Source organism: Letharia lupina, assembly GCF_014066315.1.
Source record: "Letharia lupina isolate WasteWater1 chromosome Unknown contig_7, whole genome shotgun sequence".
In the NCBI taxonomy this organism is placed as follows: Eukaryota; Fungi; Ascomycota; class Lecanoromycetes; order Lecanorales; family Parmeliaceae; genus Letharia; species Letharia lupina.
In genome coordinates, this window is record NW_023502976.1 from 1264798 (window position 1) to 1279497 (window position 14700).

The 14700-nt window shown below is 49.9% G+C and overlaps 4 protein-coding genes across 4 annotated transcripts; 2 read left to right on the forward strand and 2 right to left on the reverse strand.

Annotated features, from left to right (window-relative positions):
• Positions 1 to 21: 21 nt before the first annotated feature.
• Positions 22 to 6302, forward strand: HO133_009639 (uncharacterized protein; the record flags this gene model as incomplete). Its single annotated transcript, XM_037300500.1, has 7 exons — positions 22 to 24; positions 88 to 162; positions 215 to 4503; positions 4557 to 4788; positions 4840 to 4995; positions 5047 to 5349; positions 5400 to 6302. 7 exons carry the CDS (start codon positions 22 to 24, stop codon positions 6300 to 6302), a joined length of 5961 nt encoding a protein of 1986 aa, XP_037154348.1.
• A 178-nt stretch (positions 6303 to 6480) lies between these two features.
• On the reverse strand, positions 6481 to 7344 carry HO133_009640 (uncharacterized protein; the record flags this gene model as incomplete). Its single annotated transcript, XM_037300501.1, has 2 exons — positions 6481 to 7259; positions 7314 to 7344. 2 exons carry the CDS (start codon positions 7342 to 7344, stop codon positions 6481 to 6483), a joined length of 810 nt encoding a protein of 269 aa, XP_037154349.1.
• Positions 7345 to 7547: 203 nt separating this feature from the next.
• HO133_009641 (uncharacterized protein) lies at positions 7548 to 9144 on the forward strand (the record flags this gene model as incomplete). The annotated part of the gene is made up of 5 exons (XM_037300502.1): positions 7548 to 7718; positions 7770 to 7801; positions 7887 to 8013; positions 8081 to 8879; positions 8933 to 9144. 5 exons carry the CDS (start codon positions 7548 to 7550, stop codon positions 9142 to 9144), a joined length of 1341 nt encoding a protein of 446 aa, XP_037154350.1.
• Positions 9145 to 10356: 1212 nt separating this feature from the next.
• HO133_009642 (uncharacterized protein) lies at positions 10357 to 12670 on the reverse strand (the record flags this gene model as incomplete). The annotated part of the gene is made up of 2 exons (XM_037300503.1): positions 10357 to 11487; positions 11537 to 12670. The coding sequence occupies 2 exons, from the start codon at positions 12668 to 12670 to the stop codon at positions 10357 to 10359; spliced, it is 2265 nt and encodes a 754-aa protein (XP_037154351.1).
• Positions 12671 to 14700: the final 2030 nt, after the last annotated feature.

Below are 14700 nucleotides of genomic sequence, written 5' to 3' on the forward strand. Positions count from 1 at the left end.
TCGACTTGCGGGACGCTTGAGATGGTACAGATGCCTTTACTACTGCAAGGCAGCTACAACATCATCGTCATTGCTGACTTTCTATAGGCTAGCTTTGCTCCTTTGAATATCGAGATCGAGTCGGAGAGCGAGGACGAGGTTGACGACAGCAAAGAAATTCAGGTATTCTATACAGCACAAAGTGCCATGTGACAACGAGGCTAAAACCTGTCAGATCGAAGAAGCTCTGAAGCTGTATCAGAACGCTTTAAAATTGCATTCCCAGGGTCCAGATTTCTACAGCGAGGCGGAAGATGCCTACAACGAGCTGTTTCGATCCGAGATTTTTACTTACCCAGAATCACTTTCTGAAGCCCAACGTATTGAGAGTTATGGCGCGGTTGAGGACTTGGAAGATAATTCCGAAGACGACTTTCTTCCCACAATTACGACCACAACCACAGGCGCAGATGTTGCTCCAAGCAGTCTCCCGCAGATTTTGTACCTTGCATACAAAAACCATGGCCAATTTCAGCTTGATAGACTGAAAGCCCGTCTTAGTCGTATAGAGCAAGAGATCAGACCTGACGACCATTTGACTCCTACGAAGCTAATCTTCGGGACGGCGTCTTTCAGCTTGAAGCTTTTTGTCGAGGCTCTAGACCGAGATGATACGGATCTGGAGCTGTGGCGACAAGTTGCAAGAGTTGCTGGGCTCCTAGGCAGTCGCCGGATCGCAAGATTCTGCTTGGAGTCTGTGGTAGATACTGACGAAGGAGATTTCGACCCCTGGGCGGAGCCTCTGGGTCTTGAAGAGAGCTTCGCTCTAGAGCAGCTGAAGCCTCTACTAAGATCGTTGAATGACCAGCTTTCGGAATCTCAACTGACTGCGAAATCCCACAAGCACAGAAAGCTGATGGGCTTGTTGAAGCGAAATGTCGATCCTTTTCCGTATCTGCCCACCAATGCAATCGGCCTTCCAGCCCAGAGCGTTACGCACCCTGCGAAGATTCAAGTTATCACAGTTCCTCTCAGGACTTGGGCAAGCTGCGGCAAAGCCATCTTGTTTCGACTCAATCAGGAAGCGCAAGGGTTGGTCAATCCAGTCCCTGGGGCCGGCTACTCACTGGCCATTCCATCGAACAACTCAGCTAGTATCCTCCCGCCACCGGCCAGACAAATGCCCAATCGCGATATCACTGCAGACCACGATCGACAACCATTTGTCCGCAGCCCCACCGAGGATAAAGCGGAATATGTGGATGCGCTAATGGAGGTATCAACGGCGGAGGGACCAGCAGAACGTAATGAGGCCCGACCCATTGACTTGAGTGGCTCCGTTGTTCGGCAAGCTATGGGATCTCCCATCAAAATTAGTCAGATTGAAGATCGCGGATACGAAAACGTTGTAGAATTTCCGCTCGCGCAAGGACGTGCAGAGAATGGCGGATTTGCAGTCCGACCAGCTGGTCCGGTGGCCTTGCCAACACGGAAAAGGTCTTCTGAAGCAGCCGAGCTACCCGACTCCACAGATATAGGGCGTTCGCGAAGCAAGCGAATCAAAGCTCGGGGTTCTATAGACCCCGATTCATTGAAGGACACTACAGCAGAGGATTGGGCCAAGTGGTACGAGCAACAATTGCAGATATATCATGAAGCAGACGAGCCAGCTTTTGGCACTGTGCAAGGAATGCTGACAAAGCTTGGGTCCCAAGAATCAGGGTCATTAAAAGTACTTCGTGAAATTTTATCAAACCAGTGTACAGCATCAAATGAAGCAGTCAATGGCGCAATGGAGTCGCCGAATACGGCAGCTCAGGATCTGAAGACGATGCTTGATGAATGGGACCTGCCGAAGAGCAAAGCATTCTTGAGTGGACACGATACCAAAGATTCTGCTGGGCCCATCGGCGGAACTCAGAATCCAGGCTTCACGGCGTTCTTAGAGCATTCAAGTCAGGAAACTCAAGTCTCACCAAAGCGGGCCCTTTTGCCTGGCGATCACGCTTTAGATGACTTTGCAAGACACCTTGACGACGGGAGCTGGCAGGGCCTACACCAGATTTCCTATGAGTGGATATCCTGTCTTCTGAGTCCCGGCACATTTGAGGCAGAACTTGTGTCGTTGTACGAGGCTTATTCGTGGCCGGATTCTCTCAAAGAAGCCGTTGTGCAAATGCTTGTTAATGAGGACGAGGCGATATTCTCACAGACGAATCGTCTGGCTGACTTGATAGAGCAGCAAAGCCGAGCTTATGAGGATACGCTGGAACTAGAACGCTTCAACAAGTCTAAAAAAAGCCACGTTCAACTGGTGCAGGCTATCTATGAACTGCACTTAGATGTTTATGGGCGAATCACCAACCCTAGCAGCGAAGTTGATGCGATGACGCGGCTTCTGCAACGCGATCGTCTTTGTCGCTGGGCTGCATTCTCGAGCAAGCTCATGAATCAATGGCTAAATTTACCTGATGATGAGGGCTGGTCGTCAGATGAACTAGAAATTCGGTTCATGTGGTCTTCTGTTGTATGCACCAGCCTCCTTGAACCAGCTTCACGCGATCACACAATCCTGTGCTTTCAAGATCTGATCCGTATCCTTAACAAGACGCGTCTCAAGCATGAGATCGATCTTATCATTGACCTACCTAACAACGCAATAATGCCTGAGATCTCTGTGGAAGCTGCAGAGAAGGAAATCTCGAGACTTACGACGTTGGATTTTTTCATGGGCATCTTCAGCTCCGAGAACAATGATCCACTAACCATCATTGAAAGCTTGGAGCCACTGCTTGATCTCTCAGTACAGCAAGTGAAGGCGATGGACGAAACCAGCTCTGAGAGCACTGAAGGTGGTGACCCAGAAATCCCGCTCGCGGAACAGTCCGAGGTACCAACAGATCCCAAATTGCTTGAGGCATTGCAATTCCTAAACCGAGGGAGCCTGCCTTTAAGACTGTTTCTCTGGCAAAGATTGCGGAACGCTTATCAAGCAATCCATTATCCGCCCCAGGTACTTTGCTGCAATCTGAGGAGTTTTGCGCTCATCACTGATCACCTCGCCTCGTCATCCTACACAGACAGCAGCCCAGGAAATCGCTATGACAGCTTGCTCCGTTGGTTGAACAAACTTGACGATCTCTTGATCAAGATATTAGGAGCCGCACTTTTCCACAACGACGCTTTCGAGACTCTAGATGTGGAGCATATCCGCGTATCCTTGGAGGCTTTAATAAGATTGCGGGACATCCTGCATGTCTTCGCATTATGGGAAGACACGATTCGAGTTGGTAAAACGCAGGTACCCACCTCCGTGAGCCAGACTGCCCTCAGAGGCTTGAGCAAGTCCACGGACAAATTCCGTGACATGATCGTCAGAACCTGGACCTTACAGTACATACTCCTCAAGGAAGCAAACAAACAAAGCCCAGGGTTGTTCACCAATTCGGATGAGATACTGCTTCATTACTTGAAGCGGGTCCATCAGACATTAGGCCTACGATGCTACTGCAGCCTCGCAGACAAGATGTTCCTGAAGCTGATGAAAAGCGAGCTTGAGGGATTCAAGCTTGCGGAAGGATGGGACACTGACATGGCTCAGTTGGTATTTGATCTCTATGGTCTGAAAATATCTTCAACTACGGCAGAAATGCAAGATCATGGCTGTCTTCCTGAGGAGCTCGACCGTCGTACCGCGGTGGAAGTCATGGACACCGTCATGCTACATGTCAATAGACTCAGTATCAAGGACTTACTGAAGAGCGACCTCAAATTTGCCGTGGACAAGATGCAGCAAGTCATCAAAATACCCAAGGTCACAACGAACGCGACGGCGAGGACCTTCAACCACCGGCTCGCGAATAATTATCTGAAATCACCTATCAATCCTGTTGATCTGTACCGGTCCTTACGAGGCATTGGCGGCCTTTGTGGGAATCCCGCACGTAGCGAGGGGTCCGAGATCGCTGCAAAAGGCTGGTACTTCTTGCTCGGTCACATTGCTCTTGCCAAATTTCGTTCGCTGAAACGCTCCCCAGTGGGATCAACGGATGACCTCGAAATTGCTAGGACGTTTTTCAGGCATGACCTCGAATTCGATATCGACAGATGGGAGACGTGGTATAGACTAGCCCAGGTATACGACGCCATGATTGAAGAAGACAGTACGTGGACGGCAGACAAGCTAGACAATCACATGGCGGACCTGGCAGTGTTGCAACGAAAGGCTATACACTGTTACGCTATGGCTATGGCAGTAGGAACACGTTGCGGAGACGCGTCATTCGAAGGAACGAGCAAGATGGCTGATCTTTGCGCTGACTTTGGTACAAGGATCTACGCCTCAACTCGAGAGCCATTTTCAATGCGAGCTTTTGACATGAACGATTTTATGAGGTTTTTCAATAGAGCTGGGCAGGGCATGTATGAGAACCATCAATTCCCAGGTCTGAATCTGTATTCAGCTTGGAAATTTGCAAGTTCTTTACTTCGTCGGGCTTCGATCCAGAAACCTCAAGACTGGGTGTAAGTCCAACCAGGTACTAAACGCTTTCACGTTTGACTGATTTGACCAACAGAGTCTCCTACATGCTTGGCAAGGTGCTTTGGAAGATGCACAGTTATGGCGACAACGTCTATAGTAACGCTAAGCGCATTGGATATCAATTTGTCATCGATGCATTTGTACAAGCTATTGAGTCATGTCCGGACAAGCGTGACAGTCGGCACCCTGACAAAGATCCGATTCTCGAGCCTCATTATAAACTTGTTTCGGTGGTCTATAAGCTTCGCCTTTCAAGACAAATTTCGGTAGGAGAGTCAGCTGTGTCCTGTATTCATCTCGCTAACATGAGCGTGTAGGTAGAGGAAGGTTGCCGGATCTTGAAGGCTACGCCATACTCACGGAAAGTCCCGGATGTTCAAGACACAGAGGATTGGGCAAGCTATATTCTGCAAATTATCAAAGCCCTTAGATCCGCAGATAAGGCAAATTGGCACCATCGTATGGTAGCAAGAGTAGGTTTCATTTTCAGGACTCCTACAAGAGGAAGGCTAACACGTTCCAAGGCGGCTCACATCATCTACAATAATAATTCGAACGAAGCACAAACTGCTCTAGATGCAAAGCATGAGATCACACAACAGATCTTCACAAAGACCATGGCCATCCAAGTTTGGAAACCTGACAATGAACGGGCTGGGAGACACTTTGTCTATACTGGTCGATACGTCAGATTCTTCGTTCGACTTCTCTATCAATTGAATGACAAGTCTAGCTTAGAGGCGCTGGCACGGCGAATTCGCAAGAAAGCTGGTGACTTTGTTGGTCATGCTGGGATATGGCAAGAACTCTGTCAAGCATATCTAAAAGTACGCTCGAGCACTGGATATTTTTTACGTCGAAGCGCTAATGAATTCAGCTCCTGCGCAACCAGCCATTCTGCAAAGTACCCGACCACTACCAAGAAGATGTATTCACAGGCATGAACCCGGAAACGTTTCAGCTTAACGCCTCTCGTCTCGAAGTCTCTGTACATTCGACGATGACGAACTCTCCAATCCTCGAAATTCTACGCGAAGCAATCGAATTCAAAAAACTGAACAATAACTACTTTAAGAGTGGAACTTTCGAGGAGCTCATTGGAGACATATATGCACATCTCTATGACACCTTCGTACCCGAACTCATCGCCAAAGAGACCGCTGAAGAAAACAGAGTCCGCATGAGACTGGATAACATACTCGCAGCCCCAAACAACGCCGCTGAGACACCTCCACCGGACCAGGCTGGCGAACAAGGTGCGGAGCGGAGGACCAAAGCCAATCGGGTCACTCCCCGGGAGATCATCAGAAAGGCTGAAGCTATCGCTATACGGCCCGCTCCTATGGTTCCAGCTAAGGCACTCAAATCGTTAGCACCAGCGCCTGCTTCTGAGCAAGACAGACCTGCTCCCAACTCACCAGTAGTAGCCGTCGTCATACATGAAGACCCGGTTAGGGATTTAGGAAGCAGCGTTCCAGGGAGTGTACATGATAGCGCGGATGACGAAAGCGAGTTGAGCGAGGTCGATGAGGAGGTGGCAGAAGACAACCCCGTAAACGCAGTGGAGAGTAGGCCTCCATTATTCCCTAATCTCGTGAAAGTGGGGACGAACGAATCCGCTGGGGCAGAAAATGGAGGTGGCTTTGTTACTGCGAACGAAGCTCAGGATGATGAGGAAGACGACGACGACGGCGACGATGACGACGAAGAGATGGGAGCCCCGCAAGAGGACCAAGCGGAAGTCGAGGGTCAAGTAGGCCTGGAAGAGCAAGAGCCATAAGGGAAGGGTGATGCAATGGAGCTGTACTTTAAAAAACATGATACCCTACAATTGTGCGGCATTTCGTGGACAACCGAAAGAACATTAGAGAAAGCTGGAGTTTGCCGCATGCAAGCCCTTCCAATATCTTCTTTCTATTCCACTAGAGTTCTGCCATAAATCAATTATACCTTTCACCTCATCTCTTCATTCTCTCGTCCACAATCTTCCCAACCATCCTCTCCAATACACCCCCACCACTGCCCTCTTTTTCCAACCCCTCAAAGTAACCCCTAACGCTCTTCTCAACATACTTCCCAACCATATCCACCTCCACATTCACCTCCTCCCCCTCTTTTTTCGCAGCCATGACCACCCGCTCTTGCGTATAAGCAATCAGCATGACCTCCCACCAACCAGCCTTGTCATCCACAGCCGTAACAGTCAAACTCGCCCCATCAAGCGTCACATACCCCTTTTCCACCACATACCTCAGCACCTCTTTTTCCCTCGGCTGCAATCGGAACACCAAACTGTTGCCGTCGGGTGTTACGGAGAGGATCTCCGCGATGGTATCCACATGTCCCTGCACGAAATGCCCGCCCATGCGCGTTGTGGCGCTGACGGCGCGCTCGAGGTTTACGGGGGAGGATTGGGTGAGGGAGCCGAGGTTGGTGCGGCGGAGGGTTTCGGGGGATACGCCGACGGTGAATTGGGATGGGGTGAAGGAGGTTATGGTTAGGCATGTGCCTGGTGTGGAAAATGTATCAGCGGAGGAAGAATGTTGGGGTGAAAGGTCGAGGCTGAGACGGAACAGAAAGACGGTAAAATCGGGTAGGATGCGAGCTGGCGTACCGTTTATACTGATGCTGTCGCCCAAATGGGCATCTGTGAGGATCTCCCCGCAATCGGAGATTGTCAGTGAGGTCCCTCCTCCGCCGGCTGCAGTGTCATCTTGCTTTTCGAGGCGGGTGACGGCTGGCTGCGTTAGTTTAGCTGAGAATAAAATGGCTGACAAAAGAGGGAAATTACTGCCTGTGACTTCGACTATGCCTGTGAACATGATTCACAACTGTTCAGCAAGAGTTATGAGAGCAACAAAATAGATAGGTAGGAAGGCATCTGGAGGAATGGTGATGATATCGCGGAACCATTTCCGCGTCTGAAGCCGAGGTTCGCGGGGCGGGTTGATCGTTTGAACGACATGATATGCTTTCTTTTCCCTCTTTCTCTTCCTCCACCTTAGCATCTTGATTTTGATGTACTATGGCTACTTCAAGGACATCATTAGGTTTGGCGAGGCACTTGAAGTCTCGTATACGGCTCAATGGCTTGAATTGCTCGCTTTGCAGGGGTCTTGCAACCGCCGCAGCGGACTCCCTCACATTGCCGTTGGCGGGTATTCGGGTTCTGGACATGACTAGAGTCCTGGCGGGCGTATGTGTGGTAAAGGCAAACCTGTGTTCGTTTGGCTAACGATGTGAAAAGCCATATTGCACGCAAATACTTGGAGACCTCGGGTAGGCATTGTCAAGTCCAGTATGATGAACCCACGTGGCCGGCCACAAGATTTGCTGAGCCATACCTAACGATGAAACTGAATAGGGCAGAAGTCATAAAGATTGAGCATCCTATCCGAGGCGATGACACTCGAGCATGGGGTCCTCCATACGCAAAACATATTAGAGGGGACAAGCAAGATAGTCCTGGAGAGAGCGCTTATTTCTTATCGGTACGCTTACTGTTACAGTGAGGCCGGAGATTCGGCTTCATATTGGTAGCTGACTAGAACATTGTAGGTAAATCGGAACAAGAAGTCTGTTGGACTTTCTTTCGCCTCTCCGTCTGGCGTCTCGATTCTGCATAAGCTAGTGAAAGACTGCGATGTACTCGTAGAGAATTATCTGCCCGATGCCTTGCAGAAATATCAGATGGACTATTCCACGCTATCGAAGATCAACCCATCTCTTATCTACGCCAGTATTACAGGTTACGGCCAGACTGGCCCCTATCGCAAACGCGCCGGCTACGATGTGATGGTTGAAGCGGAAATGGGCTTGATGCACATTACTGGCGCTCGAGATGGACCGCCTGTGAAAGTGGGAGTAGCTGTTACTGACTTGACCACGGGTTTGTACACCTCGAATTCGATAATGGCAGCCTTACTTGGGCGAATGAGGACAGGGAAAGGCCAGCACATCGACGTAGCGTTAAGTGATTGCCAAGTGGCGACTTTGGCCAACATGGCAAGTTCAGCATTAATCAGCGGTCAGCCGGACTCAGGGCGGTGGGGAACAGCCCATCCCTCTATTGTGCCATACAAAGGTTTCAAGACCGCCGACGGAGACATTCTGCTCGGTGGGGGCAACGACCGTCTTTTTGGGGTGCTATGCGATAAATTAGGCAAGCCCGGATGGCCAAAAGATGAGAGATTCAACACCAACAGCGCGCGTGTGAAGAATCGAGAGACACTGGAAGCGATGATCGAATCGGAGACGACGAAGAAGACTACGGCAGAGTGGCTGCAGGTACTAGATGAAAGCGGTATGCCCTATGCGGCTGTGAATGATATCCAGGGGACTATGAATCATGAGCACGGTATGCAACCAAAACTCGTCTGGGAACCTGCGGATTAACAGATGGTCTTGCAGTGCTAGCCCGCGACATGGTCAAAGAAATCGAGCATCCCACCTGCGGTCCGATGAAACTCGTAAACACACCAGTGAAGTACTCCTACTCGGAGCCGAGTATACGGACACCGCCACCCCTACTAGGCCAGCACACCGAGGAAATACTCAGAGACATCGTGAACATGGACGAGAGTGAGATCAAGGATTTGAAGGCAGAGGGCGTCGTTGCTTAGCGTTTACCTCTTGAGGACTTGTTTACAGGCGAGCCGCCAAGTAACAGTGGCGGTCCTGCGCAACGAGGCTATCGGATCTGGCACGATTTATGGGTAGCAAGCGGGATATTCAGGCTGGCTTTCATGTAGATCCAGCTCAGAGAGAGCCTTGATTGGCACGATCTGTAGATATCACACCGAATATTCCCATTGACATCACATAATACCAGCCCAAAGAGACCGTTCTGGCACGATCTGTAAAAGTCAAGCCGAGTATTTCCGCCGCGGGAGTTGAAACCAGTCCGGACAGAGCCTTTGACAACAGAAGCTCTTCTCTTCCAGCAAGGAAGTGTCGAATTCCTTGAGACTTTCAATCCTACAGCTACGACATCTTCTGGCAGCACGCCTTATGAAGATGGGAATCAGTAGTGCTTGCTCAAATCATTTCATTCTGTGTCTCTTTGTTGAAAAGAATGGCTAGGTCTCATAAGGAGATTACTAGCCGACTAATGACATCTCTCTTTGTTGAAAAGAGTTATTTCGAGCAAGCACTAAGGAGGAGCCGCGAGGGTCATCAATATTGAGAAGAAGCGACTTTCAGCGAGCCTAGGTGACAAGACCGGGGGGGGGGGTTATATCTTCATAAGGAGCTTGACGTTTGAGAAGATATAGTCGTGATTGGCCGATATCGGAGAGGAGAAGAACCGCAGGTGTATGCGCCATGAAGGGAACAAACTCGACCGTAAAGGTAGGAAAGGCTGATGGGGTTGCGATAGCGATGAATGCCTGAGGGAATTCCCTTCAATATCGAGGTCTACCTGTAAAAATGACAGTGCTGCCATAGTGATGTCGTGAGTAGGAAAGGATGATTTCGTTGAGGGGGGCGTTGAGTGGAGTGTGCTTGGTTTCTCGCTGCTGCTTGCTGATGGTGAAAGGCAAGAATGGGCCTGTGGTTGTTATGCGGGGAAGGAGTGGACGGCAGTAAAGTGCCAAGGATAGGAAATCTCGAAACAGGTCAGTATCCGCTCCATAGGAACGGACTCGATCGGTATCCGCATCAGGTTCGTTCCTTTGCAAGGATGCGGATGATGATCATATGATCGCTACGCGGCATGAGGATTGGAAACCTTTCGAACAGTCCCAATCATGAACGAGGGTAGGCAGACAGCAACTCTTATAACGAACGAGATTCAAGAGCAGCGCAAAGTCTGTCGACAACCCCTCGTCGATGATCTAGGGTGTTTCGGGATGAGCGGTTCGCCGAGACTTCCGGACTCCGTTGGCGGCCGCACTCTGACAGTCTGGAGGGTCGTGGATTTCGGGCGGAGGGGACGTCGTCACGGACGTAGGAGGGGTTGAATCGGTGGGAGTGTTGACCGAAGATGACGTCGCAGGCCTTTGGTGTCTTGAGGTGAGCAGCCCATCAGTGCTCTCGTTGCCGACTGCTTCCCGAGAAAGTGGGTTGTCAAGAGACATAGAGGGCGTAGGATAGTTGGAGCCTTTGGCGCCTGAATGGAATGAGGATGAAGATTGACCTGCTAACCTCGGCTGTCTTGAAGGTCTGAAGGAGCCTTGAGTTCTGGGTGTGAGTGTTGCAGCGAAAGCCGCGTTGTTCAAAGGCAATGGGGCCGTAGGGTAGTTGGCAGCTTCGCCGCTGGTGAAGGACGATAAAGAAGCAGGCGTCCCAGGTGTCTGGCACCTTGGCGCGAAGATTGAAGCGATGTTCTTACTGGAAGTGGGTGAACCTGGGTGGCTTTGCTGCGGAGCAGTAGCTATACTCTGGCGGTGGGAGACCGGATCGATAACCGAAGCACTTGAGTGGAGGCAGTATGCTCGATGCCCTGCAACGACACTTGATGTATGCGTGTGTTGGGTGCTGAGAGGATACAGTTCTGGAGTTTGGTGAGATGTACGAGTATCACTCCTGCCAATGATATTGTGACCCTTCAAATGGAAGTATTGATTCAGACAACGCTCGGCGTTGCGAGAAGGGAATTTTCGGTGGATATCCCCAAGCGTCTTTCCCGCATCACCCAACGCGCAGAGTTTCTGGTTCTCCTCCTCAGTCCAGGGCTTTTCTGCTTCGTGATAACTCGGACCCATCTTGCCGATGGTGTGTTTGCGTTGGCTTAAGGATCGATGCTTACGTTTGCCTTTAAACATAGGCTTTTCAGCAACTTCCTGCCAACTTAGATCTTCTCCGTCCTTGTGGCAGAGCGCCCAATCCTCGAATAGTGAGTACTGGGGCTTTCCTCCGCCCTGGCCATCATCCTCCTGTTGGTCATCCTGTTCCAGCAGCGTATGCTTTTGATTCGCTGCTAACACTCGCGATAGCACGTCAAGACGCGCTTGGTAGATGTTGCGCTTTAACGAGAATTAGCGTTCATTCCATACTGCATAGCTATTGGCTTACAGCTTTATTACACTCCATTCGTTCTTCGAAGCTCCAACTTCTGATGATCAATTCTTGCAACAAAACGCAGGCTTGCTCGTACCCATGCACGGCTTCTGTGTAATTGGACTGTTGGTCCATTGATTGTGCGTAGCGTGCAACACTCCATGCTTGGAACATACTGACCGAGGGATCTTGACGCTGCAGACGATTAGCTTGTTGGGAGTCTGAACTCTTTTGCGTTGATGGGTTGGAACTTGTTGAAGGAGATGAACGCGGAGGACGTCCTGATTCGTGAGAGGCCATCGAAATAGGCATCCTGGATTCCATGTCCTTAAATCCTTTTCCGTTCTCTTGGGAATGACCATGCAGACAACCGGGTAAATGCGGTTGCATGCCCATCAAGTCAGCTCCTCTGGTTATCGACTCCAAGGACTGTTGTCCATTCTGCACTGATGTTTCTCTGAGATGGGGAGGTAAGATCGTAAGACCTTCATACCTAGATTGGTGTTGACGGCTGCCCTGGAATTGGTCAAACGGATGACCACCTTGGAACGGCAGGGAGCCCATCGAAGCACTCCCTTGAGATCCCGAGGCCATGGCATGTGGTTGAGGATAAGTGAGTAGGCCCATCGAAGCTCCTCTCGTTGCAAATTGCTGTCGGTTGTCTTGGGCTTGACCATACAAGTGATCACCATGGCAGAAGTGGAGCCCCATTGGAGCAACGCCACTGATCGTTGAGTCCGTGAGTCGTTCACTGCTGTTGTCGGGAGCTGGAGAGAAACCAGGGAGGTCCGCTTCGCCAGTGTTTGGGTCACTACAATCCTTGACTGGATCCCACATCTTGGCTCTTGAAGAAGGTTCGTCATCAAGAGAGCTTTGTCGCCGTACACGGGCAGCAGCTCTAACGGGCGTGAAGCCTTCTTGCTCGTGAGGGACGCCATCCATGGCCGAAGTAGGCTGGTGGTACGGGATTCTGGCATTCATGCGTTGACCGGCTTCGATGTAGGACCCAGTGAGGACATCATAATTGGCTCCATTAGTAGATGGCTGAACATGTGTGACATGGCTGTTGATGTCATTATGGACGAAATTGGCCTCAGTGTGGGATGACATGGGGCTCTTCAAGGCTTCGGGTCTCTTCCTTTCGAACATCCTGATCCTGGTGCTGCCGCTGGTTTGGCTGGGTTTGACGCTCTTGTTCAAGGGTTTGTAATGTCACGTAATTGTGGTAAAGAGAGAGAAGGGAGAGTTAGAAGGGAATCCCGCCCTGTTCTGATGTCCATAACACATGCATGGTAGCATTCAATCCTCAAAGTGATGGAGCTCGCCTCATTGTTGCTCCCACACTATTCGTCTCTTTGTCTACACTTCGGATCGAACCAGCCATACCCAGCGTTCCCCATGCTTTGGTTTTTGCCGATCGTTGCTCGTAGTAGGCCTTTGAAAACGATCCAATTAATGACTGCTGTGTTGTTCAATATCATGGGGTCTTACGGCGCCGATACTCCGTTAGCACGCTAGACCCCTCATTCGTTGGAAAGGTTCCGATGACTGTCATTTGTTGAATCTCTGCTCACATGACATAGACTTATATGGGGTAGGTGCCATTGCAGGAGGGTGTGATGCACGAGACCGCCAGGAAGACTTCAATGTAACAACGTAGTCCATTGCCAACACGCTTAATAAGGGCAAGTATTTGAGGTTCAACACTGCTGTAGAATGCTAATTCAAGTGCTGCAGATCTTTGTCGTGCAGGTCCATGGGTTAAGATGCCATTGCAGAACAGCTTCTGGGAATGTGGAAAGTTTTGTGTGTGTGGCTCTCAGGATTAGTGGCGAGACTTGTCACTGAATCGTTACTGAGAAAAACTATGCGGTTCCACGGAACGCAAAAGAGCAGCCTTGAAGGCTGCAGACGCAAAATTCTTCGAAAATTACCTCTTCACCTGTGCATCGAGGACATCTAGACTCCGATGAGGGCTGTAACCTGCTCAATTTCACGTGAGTTTCGGGCATCAACATGGAGAAATGTCTTATTCAAGACAGTGATTCCTTCAGGAAGAGCTATTACGGTGAGAGAAACTTTTCATTGCCGCTGCTCTTGTGAACGTTATAGAAACAGTACAGCTTATGGTTGAATGCTTTTTTACCCTGCATGGACGCATCCATCGGACAATGCTCGACGTTGCATCAGGGTCTGTGACGACCAGCAAATGAGACCGTAATCTAACAGCTTAAGATAATAAGGGCCGTGTTGTGCAGCTCACGGATTCTGAGTCCACCCAATGTTGAGAGATTCCAGCGTGGCAGAATTTGCCGGTCTTTACTAGTAGGCCAGCAACATGATCAGGCAAAGCCCAATCGACCTGGAAAGTGACAAGGGAGTCTTGATCAACGAGAGAGGAAGGTCCAACGGGGCTGAGAAGCCAGGTGTCAGGTAGCCGTAGTAGGAAGGAAAGCCGTCGAAACGGAGAGATAGAACGCATTGCAAAGGGTAGCCTATCACGTTGATAGCGTGCTCGTATATTTTAGACTCTTAGAGGAAGGCCGTTGAGTGGTTACTGATCCTACGCGCACGGAAGGATCCTGTGTACGGAGGTTGCCACCGAAAGTCCTGAACATGCGCTAAAACCCTTGGCATTCTTGGCATTTCTAGCATTTTGGTAAATTTCTTGAATAGCTTCATAATCTACATACGATGTTTTATATAATTACGTATGTACTGATTTGCTCGGTCAGCTGGATCATAAGGCCGCTTATCCCCTCCTTCACGGCCCTCCCGATACTCGTTACCGCCTCGTAAACGAATAACTTCGGCAATATGTCTAGGCATACGCTGCTATCGCTACTGTGCACACAGTAATATCGCAATTGCATACCCCGTATGCATGCAGTAATATCGCTACTATGTACTTCATATGCATACACTCCATATATATAGCAGTGATGTCGCTACTATGCAAAGCATTGATATTCAAGATATTCAAGATATTTGCCAAGAATGCCAAGGGTTTTGAAGCCCTAACCCTAATGTTCAGGACTTTCGGTGGCAACCTCCGTAGAGGCCCACCATATCGCTTAGATCCTTATGCGGAGAATATTCTACTCGCCACTTCCGCGGGTCAGGACAATCTATACTGTACTGTATTCTGTAAGGACTTTTGAAGTTCGTGAAATTTCGAA